Below are 14,115 nucleotides of genomic sequence, written 5' to 3'. Positions count from 1 at the left end.
TTCTTCGGTTGCCATAGTTACCATATTTAGCTGTTGGTAGTTCTATGGTTTCACTGGTTAGTAGATGGAACAAATGTTACCATGTTTTATTGCAAATGTTGCTGTAATCTAGTTGTTGGTTTAGCTCCAGGTGTTGATTTACAGATTTTTATACTTGCAGTGTTTGCTTCCCTTCATTGAATCCAGAATTGAATTCAAACCCACACAAACCCACACTGCTCCTCACATACAAGGTCTTAAATAATCAGGCCCCATCTTATCTTAATGACCTTGTAGTACCATATCACCCTATTAGAGCACTTCGCTCTCTCACTGCAGGCCTACTTGTTGTTCCTAGAGTAGAAATGTAGAATGAGGCCCCTCTTCTGAGGAACCAGCTTCCAGTTTGAATTCAGGAGACAGACATTATCTCTACTTATAAGAATAGGCTTAAAATGTTCTGGTTTGCTAAAGCATATACTTAGGGCTGGATCAGGTGACACTGAGGGTTCAGATCTATTGACTCCTTTAGTCAAAAGGTAACATAAAAAAAAGGGGGGGGGGGGGGGGATAGCTCAGCAGGTAGATATGTCTGTGAAGGTTCTCAGTCATCCAGGTCATCGTAGTCAAAGGAGCTTGCAAAGAAAAGCGTCTGGACTTCTTCAAGTTGCTTGAAGACGTTTCACCTCTCATCCGAGAGGTTTCTTCAGTTCTAAGGTCAAATGGTGGAGAGTCCCAGATTTAAACCCAGTGGGAGTATCCCCCCAAAGAGGGACAAAAGGACCCCCTGATGATCCTCTAATCACATGAGCCAAGGTGTGAAAACGGGCGTGGGTCCCAATCAGCTAGGGTTTCGGGAGAGCTCATTGTGAAACCTGGCCCCACCTTATCATGCAATTTCCTGAGGTCAGATGGCCCAGGATGTGAGTGGGCGTTAAGGCCCGTTTTCACACCTTGGCTCATGTGATTAGAGGATCATCAGGGGGTCCTTTTGTCCCTCTTTGGGGGGATACTCCCACTGGGAGTACCTTGAGGCAACTGTTGATGTGATTTGGCGCTGTATAAACAAAATTGAATTAAAAATTACATTTAATTAATATTACACATTTAAAACACATAATGGCGCCATAATGAGCTTTTCATTCAATATATTTCGAGTTTCAATCGAAATAATTGAGGTTTCATTCAGTATTTTCATTATATATATATATATATATATATATATATATATATAAGAAAGTATTAACCATAACCACTCTATTAGCTTCCTGTCTTGAAACACAGCACCTCCTCTCTTTCCACACGCTTCATTGCCCCCCCCCCCCCCCCCCCCCCCAACACACACACACACACACACACACACCTGCCATTTTAAGATGGGTGTAACGAACATGTGGTGACGTGTGAAAACTTTTTTCCCCGTTCAGACTACTTTCATTTCTCTGTAAGAAAAAGTCACACAGCCATAGTTACTGAGAGGTGAAATGGAACAAAAAAGGATTAAGTTGGACTTGGACGCCTTCTCGCAGCTGGATCGAGAAACCTTTTCTTGTTCAATCTGTTTGGATTTACTGAAGGATCCGGTGACTATTCCCTGTGGACACAGCTACTGCATGAACTGTATTAAATCCCACTTTGATGAAGAGGATGAGAAGCAGAAAATCCACAGCTGCCCTCAGTGCAGGAAGACTTTCACACCGAGGCCTGTCCTGGAGAAAAACACCATGTTAGCAGCTTTAGTGGAGCAGCTGAAGAAGACTGGACTCCAAGCTGCTCCAGCTGATCACTGCTATGCTGGACCTGAAGATGTGGCCTGTGATGTCTGCACTGGGAGGAAGGTGAAAGCCATCAAGTCCTGTTTATCTTGTCCAGCCTCTTACTGTGAGAAACACCTCCAACCTCACTATGATGCAGCTCCATTAAAGAAACACAAGCTGGTGGCCCCCTCCAAGAAGCTCCAGGAGAACATCTGCTCTCGTCATGATGAGGTGATGAAGATTTTCTGTCGTACTGATCAGCAGAGTATCTGTTATCTCTGCACAATGGATGAACATAAAGGCCATGAAACAGTCCCAGCTGCAGCAGAAAGGACTGAGAAGCAGAAGGAGCTCGAGGTGAGACGACTAAACATCCAGCAGAGAATCCAGGAGCGAGAGAAAGATGTGATGCTGCTTCAACAGGAGGTGGAGGCCATCAATGGCTCTGCTGATAAAGCAGTGGAGGACAGTGAGAAGATGTTCACTGAGCTGATCCGTCTCCTCCAGAAAAGAAGCTCTGATGTGAAGCAGCAGGTCAGATCCCAGCAGGAAACTGAAGTGAGTCGAGTCAAAGAGCTTCAGGAGAAGCTGGAGCAGGAGATCGCTGAGCTGAAGAGGAAAGACGGCGAGCTGGAGCAGCTCTCACACACAGAGGATCACAACCAGTTTCTACACAACTACCCCTCACTGTCAGCACTCAGTGAGTCTACACACTCATCCAGCATCAATATTCGTCCTCTGAGCTACTTTGAGGATGTGACAGCAGCTGTGTCAGAGACCAGAGATAAACTACAGGACATTCTGAGAGAGGAATGGACAAACATCTCACTGACAGTCACTGAAGTGGATGTTTTACTGTCACCACCAGAGCCAAAGACCAGAGCTGGATTCTTAAAATATTCACGTCAAATCACACTGGATCCAAACACAGCAAACAGACGTCTGTTATTATCGGAGAGGAACAAAAAAACAACATTTATGAAACAAAAACAATCTTATTGTGATCATCCAGACAGATTTTCTGAATCGGAGAGGGTCCTGAGTAGAGAGAGTCTGACTGGACGTTGTTACTGGGAGGTGGAGTGGAGAGGGAGAGGAGTTGATGTAGCAGTCGCATACAAGAATATCAGCAGAGCAGGGATCTCAAATGAGTGTGCATTTGGTGGAAATGACAAATCTTGGTCATTATGTTGTGAGACAAACAGCTATGTTCTTTGGCACAACAATGTCCAAACTGTCCTCTCAGGTCCTCGGTCCTCCAGAGTAGGAGTGTACCTGGATCACAGAGCAGGTATTCTGTCTTTCTACAGCGTCTCTGAAACCATGACTCTCCTCCACAGAGTCCAGACCACATTCACTCAGCCGCTCTATGCTGGAGTTCGGCTTTTAGATCATGGAGACACTGCAGCGTTCATTAAAGTGAAATAGTCAGAAGTCAGTATTGGACAATTCGTTAAAATATGTGTCTGTCTTTCCAGTTTCTTGGTAAGATTTATTTATCTCATGTGAAGAACAAAATTCACAAAGTGCTTTACAATACAGAAATAGGTATAGACCAAATTAAAATAGCATAAACAGATGAAACTATATCAAACCAAACCAAGTTTCTTTTTAACAATATAAACAGTGTCCACAGATTTTAGCTCCAGTAGAAGCGAGGTGCACGGTACCACTCATTGTCACTGAGAGCTCATTGTTGTTTCCTCTCTGCAGATCAGCTGTCAGTCACACTGCACTTGCTGTGTTTCATAGCTCATTTTTTGTTGTTGCGCTTGATCACATAAATCTATAATTACAATCACATTCTTTAAAAAAATGTTCTTATTGTACTGAATGAAATTGTAAGACATTGTAGAATGACGTCAAAGTGACACCAGAAAGTAAATTCTGCCAAACCAAAGAGTATTTGTACTCTGCAGAAGATCATAATGTTATTAAATGAACCTTGGCCTTCGGGGGCTTTTTGTTGTTGTTTTTCAAACATTGTTTTGTGAAAACTAAAACACATGAAGCTCAGATCATGTTACGCACTGAGTAAGACAAATGATTTCACACACAGTTACACGTATAGTGATGGAAAAAATTTCAGTGTTTGTTGTTTCTTTGTAAAGGATTTTATAGAGAGTCAGTCTGAAGAGTTATTAAATGTAAATCCTGCTTTGTGGAGTTTGTTACATATTCTGAACGGATGCATGCTGATTTTCTTTGAGAAAATGTTTTTGGGGATTTTTTTTTAAATTTTGGGGATTTTTGTGTATTTTATTGATGTTGGTGTGGTTATGTAACTCATTACTCTTGTATTTTTATATCATGTGTGGTATAACAGACTTTTTTCTAAAGTGTGTATTAATCATCATTTATAAGGATTTAGTTAAGTCAGGTGTGGCTGTGAATGGGTACCAGGAATATGTACGCTTTACGGTAATTTGGGGGAAATTACAGACCTGGACAGTGTGTTATGGAACAACTTTAATGTGATATGAGGCTTGTATTAAAAAGGTCCTCTTGATTTTCTTTTACGCTGAAATAAAAATTTGTTTGTGGAAGATTGTGTCTGGTACACATGACTTTCAGTCACAAAAACCTGTTGCTAAGCTACTTCTCATAATCTTTACAATCTAATCAAAAGTGCAGAAAAATAATAATTTATTTTTTTCAACCAGTTGATGAAAATTCAGCTCAGAAAACACGAGTACATTTTCTAACATCTAACCGAGTCATCAGCTTAGAGCCTGTCTCTGAAGTCTGCTGTGTGTATGTTCAACTATAAACTCAGAGAAACACACCCACACACACACACACACACACACCCACACACACACACACCTGTTCTGACTCGTGCAGATGACTCAGTATATTGATTGTGGTTTCTTTCATATTGCTGTTCATTTGTCGTTGTTGCTTCTGGCTTTTTAGATTCCCGTTATTTCAGTTGAAGATTTCCCCTGATTTGCATGTTGTCTGTTTGGTTGCAGGATGTTGATACAGAAGCCGTCACTGGATGCCTTTATTAACTTTTCCATTGTGTATGCGTTATGGTGTTGAGCTGTTATTTACAGTGTTTTTGTTGACTTTTCTACTGTTTTAAATGAGCAGCCTAACAAGATGGAAATAAGGTATATAGGGATTATAGAGGGTGAACACTAACTTCCTCAACCCGAGGGACTAGTCAGCTGCTCCTACCTCCTGTGTTCCCATTAGCTGCCCATTTATTATTTCTAGCTGCCTGCACTAACATAGTAATTAAACTCTTCTGAAGCTCCTTTTAAATAAACTCTTATCTGGGAGTCCTTTCTGATTGTGTTTACTGATGATTTTACTGATTCAGGTGAGACCACCACAGTGTGACATGTTGAAATTCCCACCTATTGTCTCTCCAGTACAGGTCTAGCTGTTTTCCTACCATTATTATCAAACAGCCTTTCACCTACTGACATGTATGACCACTGTCACAGTCGTGCTATGCCTAGTTCCAAATCACTTATTCTCCTGATACAACAGTTTTCCAATCCCTATAATTATAAGAAATTAGAAATCTTCTGTGTTACGGAGACTTAGCTGAAACCATAGGGCTGCTGATTATAAATTCTTGAATGCCCAGAAGTCCTCGGGCTGTGGTGGGGGAATAGCAGTTGTTTTCAAATGTAATTTAAACTGTATTACAGCCAGTTTGACTTATTATTGTCTAAAATTACATTTGTGAAAATCTAGGTTGGTGTGTGAATATCTACCAGCCTCCTGAATCCTCGACTGATCTCCTACACGAGTTCTCCAACCTGCTTTCATCTGTCGAGTTTGACAGGCTCAGTTGGGTACAGGTGACTTTAACCTAAGACAATGATTCCTGTAAATGTAAAGGAAAAGAAAGTAATTTAAAATGTTGGTCATTTTCTTAAATTCATTCGAGCTTTAATGTTATTTGCATGATTTCTCTATGAGAGAGAAGCTGTCATTGTGTGTGCATGCATCAACTTTTCCCTTTAATGTGCTTTATGGCGCTGAATGCATAAAATTTTCATCTACTTTACATGATGTCTTGTTTCTGTCACAGGTGGCCGAAGGCCGGTAACTGAAACTGAACCCAAGCACAGAAAACCAAGAGCAGAGGCAGAGGGAAAGTCCTAACAGCGTTTTATTGATCAGCAATGACAAACAACACAAGGGCTTGGTAAATGTGGCGTGGCAACGTGGCTGAGGCAAAACAAAGAGGCAGGACTGAGAAGATTACTGGAGTGGGACTGGTACATAAGGTCACATTTAATGGAGGGAAATGGATTAAATGAAGGAGAGGCTGCGTAGGTGCGGGTGACTTTGACGATGTGGATTTGGCTGACCTGAGGACCTTTGGTTCCGAGGCTGAGGGACAGCAGGAGGGCAGGCAGGTGAGGCAAGGAGTGAATCCCAGAAAACAGAGAGGTAAATCCACAATCCAAAAGGATTCGTTGTTCAGAACCGTGGCGCGTCAGGGAGCAACTGAAGCACAAAACAACAAGGTAAGCACCTAAGGTAAGAAACATGACCCATAAGACCTGGTTACCAACGTATAGTAGTCCATACCTGGCAGAGAAGGGATGTCAGTGTGGAGCTTAAATCTCCCAGCCTAATTGCCTCAACCAGCTCCAGGTGCAGGGCCGTAGGCTAACTTTTTGCCACGCCTAGGCGCACCAGTGCAAAAGTTAAGCGCACCCAAATTTTTCAACCGCATCGCGTAAAACCACAGTTTTATATGTGCACTTTTTTGGGGGAAAATTGCTGTCCATACAGACAATATTGATTTGTAAATGATTAACTAACAATCTTGTCAACACAAAGTTCTTTATTTGGAGCACATTTCTACAAGAAAGATAAGTTGCTGAAAAACTGCTTGTGCTTAAAGTGCTTTGGCACTCTTTGGCAATATTGTAGAAAATGTTAAACTTAATCATCATCTCGGCCTCCTCTGACGACCTGGTTGCTGCTGCCTGCCGCTGAAAGGCTGTGGGGAGAGGGGACACTTGGGCAGTGCATTTATTGCAGCATATAATGTGTTTTCTCGATACACTGTGTTTTTTCAGCGTTCAGAGACTGACGGCTCCGTATCAGAGCTGGCTATGAATTTCAGATGGATCAAAAAAGTTATCAATAGTTCTTTTTATCTTTTCTCATTACCCACAGCTACATCCACTTCTGTCGGGCCAAGGCTACTCACAAGGGCTGGGTATCATCACTGATTTCTATAATCCATTTGATTCTGATTCACAAGTGCCGTCCCACATTTGATTCGATTCAATTTTGCCTCAGACAGTCAGAAATATTATAATTCTGATGATTTATCAGTACTGAGACTTACTATGAGACTTTATCAGAGGTGTGAACATCAAAGCAGATGCCTTTGTGTCAAAGTAACTGAGAATAAAACAGAAAAACATGAAGGAGATTTTCCTGGCCTGGCTTTTTATAGCAGATAACCTTAAAAATATTCTGCAATTTTGCATAATTTTAAAAAGTTTAAATTTCTTCATTATTGAACAGCAGAAATTAGGCTTTCTTGCCCGAGGTCATTTAAGTTAAAAAAAAAAAAAAAAGACAGCAGCCGACAGCACTGTAAACAACGGTAGACTGGTGGGTAAGTAGCAAATGAATATTGCAGAAAACAGAGATTTGAGATCTCTTGGAGAGCTTTGATAAAAGCAGCTCTGCAAATGAAGAAGATGTAGCTAAATAACAAAAAATTTAAAAGCAGAACTGGTGCCTGAAAATAGAGAAAATGTTGAGATATGTCTCTCTGTTATGTTAATGTTTATATATATTCTTTAACATTATCTCCTCCATTCACTCCTCTCTCTATCTCAGAAACCAGTTGTCTTATTTAACTTGCACCACTCTCCTCTCCAGATTTGCTGAAGCCTTGGAAAGGTAACTTAATGGTGCAGTAAAGGATAAGGAACCACTGGAAGAAGTCAGACCTGATAATCCTCCTCTTTCTCATCGAAACACAGCACCTCCTCTCTGTTCACACGTTTCCTCGTTCCCTTACCTTCAGATCTGCAGTTTAAAGATGGGTGTAACCAACATGTGGTGACGTGTAAGAGCTGACAGGCTTCATTCACTGCAGAAATCAGAGGTCAGACTGGTTTCTGTTGTAAGGAACTGAAACTCACACAGTCACTGACACTGAGAGGAGAAATGGCGCAGAAAGGAGTTCAGCTGGACCGAGAAACCTTCTCTTGTTCCATCTGTTTGGATCTACTGAAAGATCCGGTGACTACAACTTGTGGACACAACTACTCCATGAACTGTATTAAAACCCACTTTGATGAAGAGGACAGGAAGTGAATCCACAGCTGCCCTCAGTGCAGGAAGACTTTCACACCGAGGCCTGTCCTGGAGAAAAACACCATGTTAGCAGCTTTAGTGGAGCAGCTGAAGAAGACTGGACTCCAAGCTGCTCCAGCTGATCACTGCTATGCTGGACCTGAAGATGTGGCCTGTGATGTCTGCACTGGGAGGAAGCTGAAAGCCATCAAGTCCTGTTTAGTCTGTCTGGCCTCCTATTGTGAGGAACACCTCCAACCTCACTATGATGCAGCTCCATTAAAGAAACACAAGCTGGTGGCCCCCTCCAAGAAGCTCCAGGAGAACATCTGCTCTCGTCATGATGAGGTGATGAAGATTTTCTGTCGTACTGATCAGCAGAGTATCTGTTATCTCTGCACAATGGATGAACATAAAGGCCATGAAACAGTCCCAGCTGCAGCAGAAAGGACTGAGAAGCAGAAGGAGCTCGAGGTGAGACGACTAAACATCCAGCAGAGAATCCAGGAGCGAGAGAAAGATGTGAAGCTGCTTCAACAGGAGGTGGAGGCCATCAATGGCTCTGCTGATAAAGCAGTGGAGGACAGTGAGAAGATGTTCACTGAGCTGATCCGTCTCCTCCAGAAAAGAAGCTCTGATGTGAAGCAGCAGGTCAGATCCCAGCAGGAAACTGAAGTGAGTCGAGTCAAAGAGCTTCAGGAGAAGCTGGAGCAGGAGATCGCTGAGCTGAAGAGGAAAGACGGCGAGCTGGAGCAGCTCTCACACACAGAGGATCACAACCAGTTTCTACACAACTACCCCTCACTGTCAGCACTCAGTGAGTCTACACACTCATCCAGCATCAATATTCGTCCTCTGAGCTACTTTGAGGATGTGACAGCAGCTGTGTCAGAGACCAGAGATAAACTCAGAGATAAACTACAGGACATTCTGAGAGAGGAATGGACAAACATCTCACTGACAGTCACTGAAGTGGATGTTTTACTGTCACCACCAGAGCCAAAGACCAGAGCTGGATTCTTAAAATATTCATGTGAAATCACACTGGATCCAAACACAGCATTTAGATATCTGTTATTATCTGAGGGGAACAGAAAAGCAACATTTATGAAGCAACAACAGTCTTATTCTGATCATCCAGAGAGATTCAGTAAAATATGTCAGGTCCTGAGTAGAGAGAGTCTGACTGGACGTTGTTACTGGGAGGTGGAGTGGAGAGGGAGAGGAGTTGAAGTAGCAGTCGCATACAAGAATATCAGCAGAGCAGGAAGCTCAGATAAATGTGGATTTGGATATAATGAGAAATCTTGGGCATTAAACTGTTACACAAACAGTTTTCAATTTCGACACAACAAAGTCCAAACTGTCCTCTCAGGTCCTCGGTCCTCCAGAGTAGGAGTGTACCTGGATCACAGAGCAGGTATTCTGTCTTTCTACAGCGTCTCTGAAACCATGACTCTCCTCCACAGAGTCCAGACCACATTCACTCAGCCGCTCTATGCTGGACTTTGGTTTTTTCACAGTATTATATTGTACTCTGGTGGGGACACCGCAGAGTTCACAAAACGGAAATAGACAAAAAACTACTTAAGAACAGTTGGTTTGGATTACTTTTCAGTGTCTTTGTTCTCCAACATTGTTTCTCAGAGCTCAATGTTGTTCTGTTTCTTCTCTGCACAGACGTCACTTGTCAGTCACACTTTGTGGGTGCTACATTGACATCATATTGTTTGTTGTCTAGTTAATAAATTAATTGATTTTAACCGAGAAATGTCTAAATTATATTTACATTTATCTGAAATTTTGTTCAAATCAAAGGAACTGTTTTTCTCTGTTTTAAAGAAAGAAAATTCAATCAATGTTTTGACTGTGTCAAAGTTGTTTACTATGAGGAATATGTAAATAAAATCATTTTACGTTTGATTCTTGTTTTATTTCCTTTGAGAGGATTGATTTGAGTACATTTGCATTCCTATGATTAATAGGACAATGAAATGAGACAGATGAGAGTAGATATGAACCAGGTATTTGCTGTCATCTAAACATGGAAGCCTCATTTATGTGACTTAGAGGTCATGGTTAAGAGACAGTTTAAAGATAAATCATATGCATTTGTTAGGTAAAATAACAAGAAAAGCTTTCTAATTGAAAACTGATTTAGTTCAAGAAAAACAACAGTGTTTTGATAACTTAGCACTTATTTCCTCGTAATCTCTGCGGTGCATCAAGCAGCCAATGCTTTCCATGATCAGAGGTAATTGCTTTGGCTTTATTCCAGTTAACCCCAGCATGTGTCACTGGGTCTCTGACCCAGAGGTTTTGGGTTATTTGGCACCTTTTGTTTGTAATTTGGGTCTGTCAAGCTTCTGTTGTCTTTGTGTCTCCATGTTTCCTGTTTTATTTTGAAAGAGACTTTTGTTCCTAGTTCATTGTATCTAGTTTTACTTCCTCCATCCTGTCATTATATCATGTGTATCAGCTTTCATGAGTTATTCACAAGTTTCTGACCACTTATAAAATGTGTTCAGTGTGCTGCCCATTGTGTTGGATTTTCAATGCAACCCTCTTCTCCAACTCTTCACACACTGATAGCAACACCGCAGGAGAAATGCCAGCACAGGCATCCAGTATCCGTAGTTTCAGGTGCTGCACATCTCGTATCTTCACACCACAGACAATTGCCTTCAGATGACCCCAAAGATAAAAGTCTAAGGGGGTCAGATCGGGAGACCTTAGGGGCCATTCAACTGGCCCACGATGACCAATCCACTTTCCAGGAAACTGTTCATCTAGGAATGCTCGGACCTGGCACCCATAATGTGGTGGTGCACCATATTGCTGGAAAAACTCAGGGAACGTGTCAGCTTCAGTGCATAAAGAGAGAAACACATCATCATGTAGCAATTTCAAATATCCAGTGGCCTTGAGGTTTCCATTGATGAAGGATGGACCCACTATCGTTGTACCCCATATACCACACCAAACCATCACTTTTGTTGGTCCAACAGTCTTGGAGGGATCCATCCAATGTGGGTTAGTGTCAGACCAATAGCGGTGGTTTTGTTTGTTAACTTCACCATTCACATAAAAGTTTGCCTCATCACTGAACAAAATCTTCTGCGTGAACTGAGGGTCCTGTTCCAATTTTTGTTTTGCCCATTCTGCAAATTCTGTGCGCCGATCTGGGTCATCCTCGTTGAGATGCTGCAGTAGCTGGAGTTTGTAAGGGTGCCATTTGTGAGTAGCTAATATCCGCCGAAGGGATGTTCGACTAATGCCACTCTCCAGTGACATGCGGCGAGTGCTACGCTGTGGGCTCTTGCTGAATGAAGCTAGGACAGCCACTGATGTTTCTTCATTAGTGACAGTTTTCTTGCGTCCGCATTTTGGCAAATCCAACACTGAACCAGTTCACAAAACTTGGCAAGCAGTTGGAACATGGGAGATGGGCGGTCTCGTAGGGTGTCTTGCATTGAAATCTGCTGCAATGACCCGGTTACTGCGTTCACCAGATATCAACACAATTTCGATCCGCTCCTCACGTGTTAACCTCTTCGACATGTCAATGGCTGTGAACAAAGAGAAACTTGTAAATAACTCATGAAAGAATAAAGTTATGTCGAAACCAAGCACACCATTGTTTTTCTTGTGACATTACCAATAAGTTTGATGTGTCACATGGCCCTCTTCCTATTGAAAAAACAAAAGTTGTATCCAAGATGGCCAACTTCTAAATGGCCACCATGGTCACCACCCATCTTGAGGAGTTTGCCCCCTCACATATACTAATGTGCCACAAACAGGACTTTAATATCACCAACCATTCCCATGTTATTACGGTGTATCCATATAAATGGCCCACCCTGTAGATACATTCATATGTTTAGGCGTATTCTACCATTTTATGCACTGTGATGATTAAATGAACAAACCTCTGCAGCATTATTCTCTTATATTATTGAAAGAAAAAGCAAAAACAAAATCTTTTTGCTTTTTATTTGTAGATCTCTATCACCCATTCCTCTAAATTTTCTCTGACAGGAACAAGTAGAAAAGGCCTTGTTACGCTGGTTGTGAATACAGATCACAGTCCTGCAAAACGGAAGGAATAATGAGCAGAGTAAAGGCACTGCCATCCACCTGCTCAGTCTTGTCACAATGTCCACAGTTTACCTCCGCTATGTGAACAAAGCAGTCCTATTGCAGGCACAAACCAGTAAATGCTCACTGTTATGTGAGCGAGCACAGATCCTGAAGCAAAAAGCCTTGTCAGTCATTGTAATTATTTTCCTTGATTATTGTTGTTCATGTATTTTTGGTTCCATGTCTCTGTGTCAAGTCTTCTAATAATAATAATGTATACTTTATTAATCCCGTAATATTACTTCTCTTATTTAACCCATTCACTCAGTGATGAAGTGGGCAGCCACCAATCCAGCACCCCGGGAGTACTGTGTAGAGACGGTACATTGCTCAGGGGTACCTGAAGGTACCATATTTAAAAATTGGTGGTTTTGAACCCCTGACCTTCCAATCATGAGGCGAACACTTTACCTACTGAGTTAGCTCTGCTCTTTTGTCTCTTGTGTCTTTAATTTCATAGTCCTTGATAGTTCTCTATAGATAGAGGCTAACAACGACACCGTAGGAGGCATGTGTTAGCCCGTCAGGCACTGAACACATTTGACCCGACTTTGACCTCCCCAACATAAATTGACGCAATTGGGGTACCTATAGGGGCAGTCCCCTTAAGGGAACGCCTTTATAATGAACAAACTGAGAAAGTGCTCTTCAGATCCACTTAGTGCTTGCCGTGGCTGCATGTAGCAGGATCTCCCAATGCGCACTGGTAATAAAGCTTTGATAAAAGGATACTACAGCCTCATCTGACTCTTCTTCTCCAGCTGTGATATTAAAGGATCGGTGAGGTCAAGAAAGTTACCTTGACAGTCCCTACAGCTTCCCCAGAGGCTGAAATGGGATACAGGACATTCTGAGAGAGGAATGGACAAACATCTCACTGACAGTCACTGAAGAGGATGTTTTACTGTCACCACCAGAGCCAAAGACCAGAGCTGGATTCTTAAAATATTCACGTGAAATCACACTGGATCCAAACACAGCAAACACGCATCTGTTATTATCTGAAGGGAACAGAGAAGCAAAATTTATGAGTTATCCACTGTCTTATTCTCGTCATCCAGACAGATTCACTTATTACTGTCAAGTCCTGAGTATAGAGAACCTGACTGGACATTGTTACTGGGAGGTGGACTGGAAAGGGGAAGGAGTTTGTGTAGCAGTTGCGGCGGCCTCAGTGAATGTATATTTGGATTAAATGATAAATCTTCGTCATTTTGTTGTGGCACAAACAGTTATATATTTTGGCACAACAAAGTCCAAACTGTCCTCTCGGGTCCTCGGTCCTCCAGAGTAGGAGTGTACCTGGATCACAGAGCAGGTATTCTGTCTTTCTACAGCATCTCTGAAACCATGACTCTCCTCCACAGAGTCCAGACCACATTCACTCAGCCGCTCTATGCTGGACTTGATTTTTTGGATCATGAAGATACTGCAGAGTTCATTACACTGAAATAGACAGAAGCCACTGATGGACAATTGGTTAAAATGTGTGTTTTATTTTCCACTTTTTTTTGTCTCCATCATTGTTGAGATGGGAGTTGCTGAGAGCTCACAGTTGTGCTGTTTTTACTTTGCACGGAGATCACCTGTCAGTCACACTGAATAGATGCTCCTTTGACCTTTTGTTTTCCGTTTTCTATATTTTCCTAACATTACGTTTATATGCCATTTAAATGTTGTTCTTGTACTAATTAAATGTTACATATACCACCAAAAAGTTATTTAACAGTAAATTCATAATAAAAAATAACCTCAGTTTGTAAATGTCAAAAAAAATAAAAGTATTGTTTTGGGAGAATAAACTCACAGATCAAATGTTAGATACTGAAACATTATTTCAGTCCTTCCAACATACAGAGTTATAATAAAAAATTGCCAGTTATCTGTCCTGAGTCTGACCGCTCTTACATCTGTGTTCTTCAATAACGTCTTGTCTTCAGGC

General features: G+C 41.7%; 2 protein-coding genes and 1 pseudogene across 3 annotated transcripts; all 3 read left to right on the top strand.

Annotated features, from left to right (window-relative positions):
- Positions 1 to 890: 890 nt before the first annotated feature.
- LOC148103813 (tripartite motif-containing protein 16-like) lies at positions 891 to 3,215 on the top strand. 2 transcript variants are annotated; one of them, XM_087833904.1, is made up of 2 exons: positions 891 to 906; positions 1,519 to 3,215. In XM_087833904.1, the coding sequence occupies exons 1-2, from the start codon at positions 891 to 893 to the stop codon at positions 3,162 to 3,164; spliced, it is 1,662 nt and encodes a 553-aa protein (XP_087690030.1). In that variant the 3' UTR covers positions 3,165 to 3,215. The 2 variants fall into 2 exon arrangements, with proteins under 2 accessions (XP_087690030.1, XP_087690025.1); XM_087833899.1 differs by lacking the exon at positions 891 to 906 and having other exon boundaries at positions 1,464 to 3,215.
- A 4,884-nt stretch (positions 3,216 to 8,099) lies between these two features.
- Positions 8,100 to 9,605, top strand: LOC148103812 (tripartite motif-containing protein 16-like). The gene has a single exon (XM_087833890.1). It carries the CDS (start codon positions 8,115 to 8,117, stop codon positions 9,603 to 9,605), a length of 1,491 nt encoding a protein of 496 aa, XP_087690016.1. The 5' UTR covers positions 8,100 to 8,114.
- Positions 9,606 to 12,443: 2,838 nt separating this feature from the next.
- On the top strand, positions 12,444 to 13,628 carry LOC148103811 (tripartite motif-containing protein 16-like protein; annotated as a pseudogene).
- The last annotated feature ends 487 nt before the right edge of the window (positions 13,629 to 14,115 follow it).

This window comes from Neolamprologus brichardi, chromosome 3 (assembly GCF_056152115.1).
Source record: "Neolamprologus brichardi isolate AB-2024 chromosome 3, ASM5615211v1, whole genome shotgun sequence".
Classification (NCBI taxonomy): Eukaryota; Metazoa; Chordata; class Actinopteri; order Cichliformes; family Cichlidae; genus Neolamprologus; species Neolamprologus brichardi.
The sequence above is the reverse complement of the archived record's forward strand: the minus strand, read 5'-3'. Positions and strand labels throughout refer to the sequence as shown.

What these genes read in the sequence shown, in the direction of transcription:
- LOC148103812 (XM_087833890.1), top strand. Translation starts at nt 8,115, where the DNA reads ATGTTAGCAGCTTTAGTGGAGCAGCTGAAGAAGACTGGACTCCAAGCT.
- LOC148103813 (XM_087833899.1), top strand. Translation starts at nt 1,464, where the DNA reads ATGGAACAAAAAAGGATTAAGTTGGACTTGGACGCCTTCTCGCAGCTG.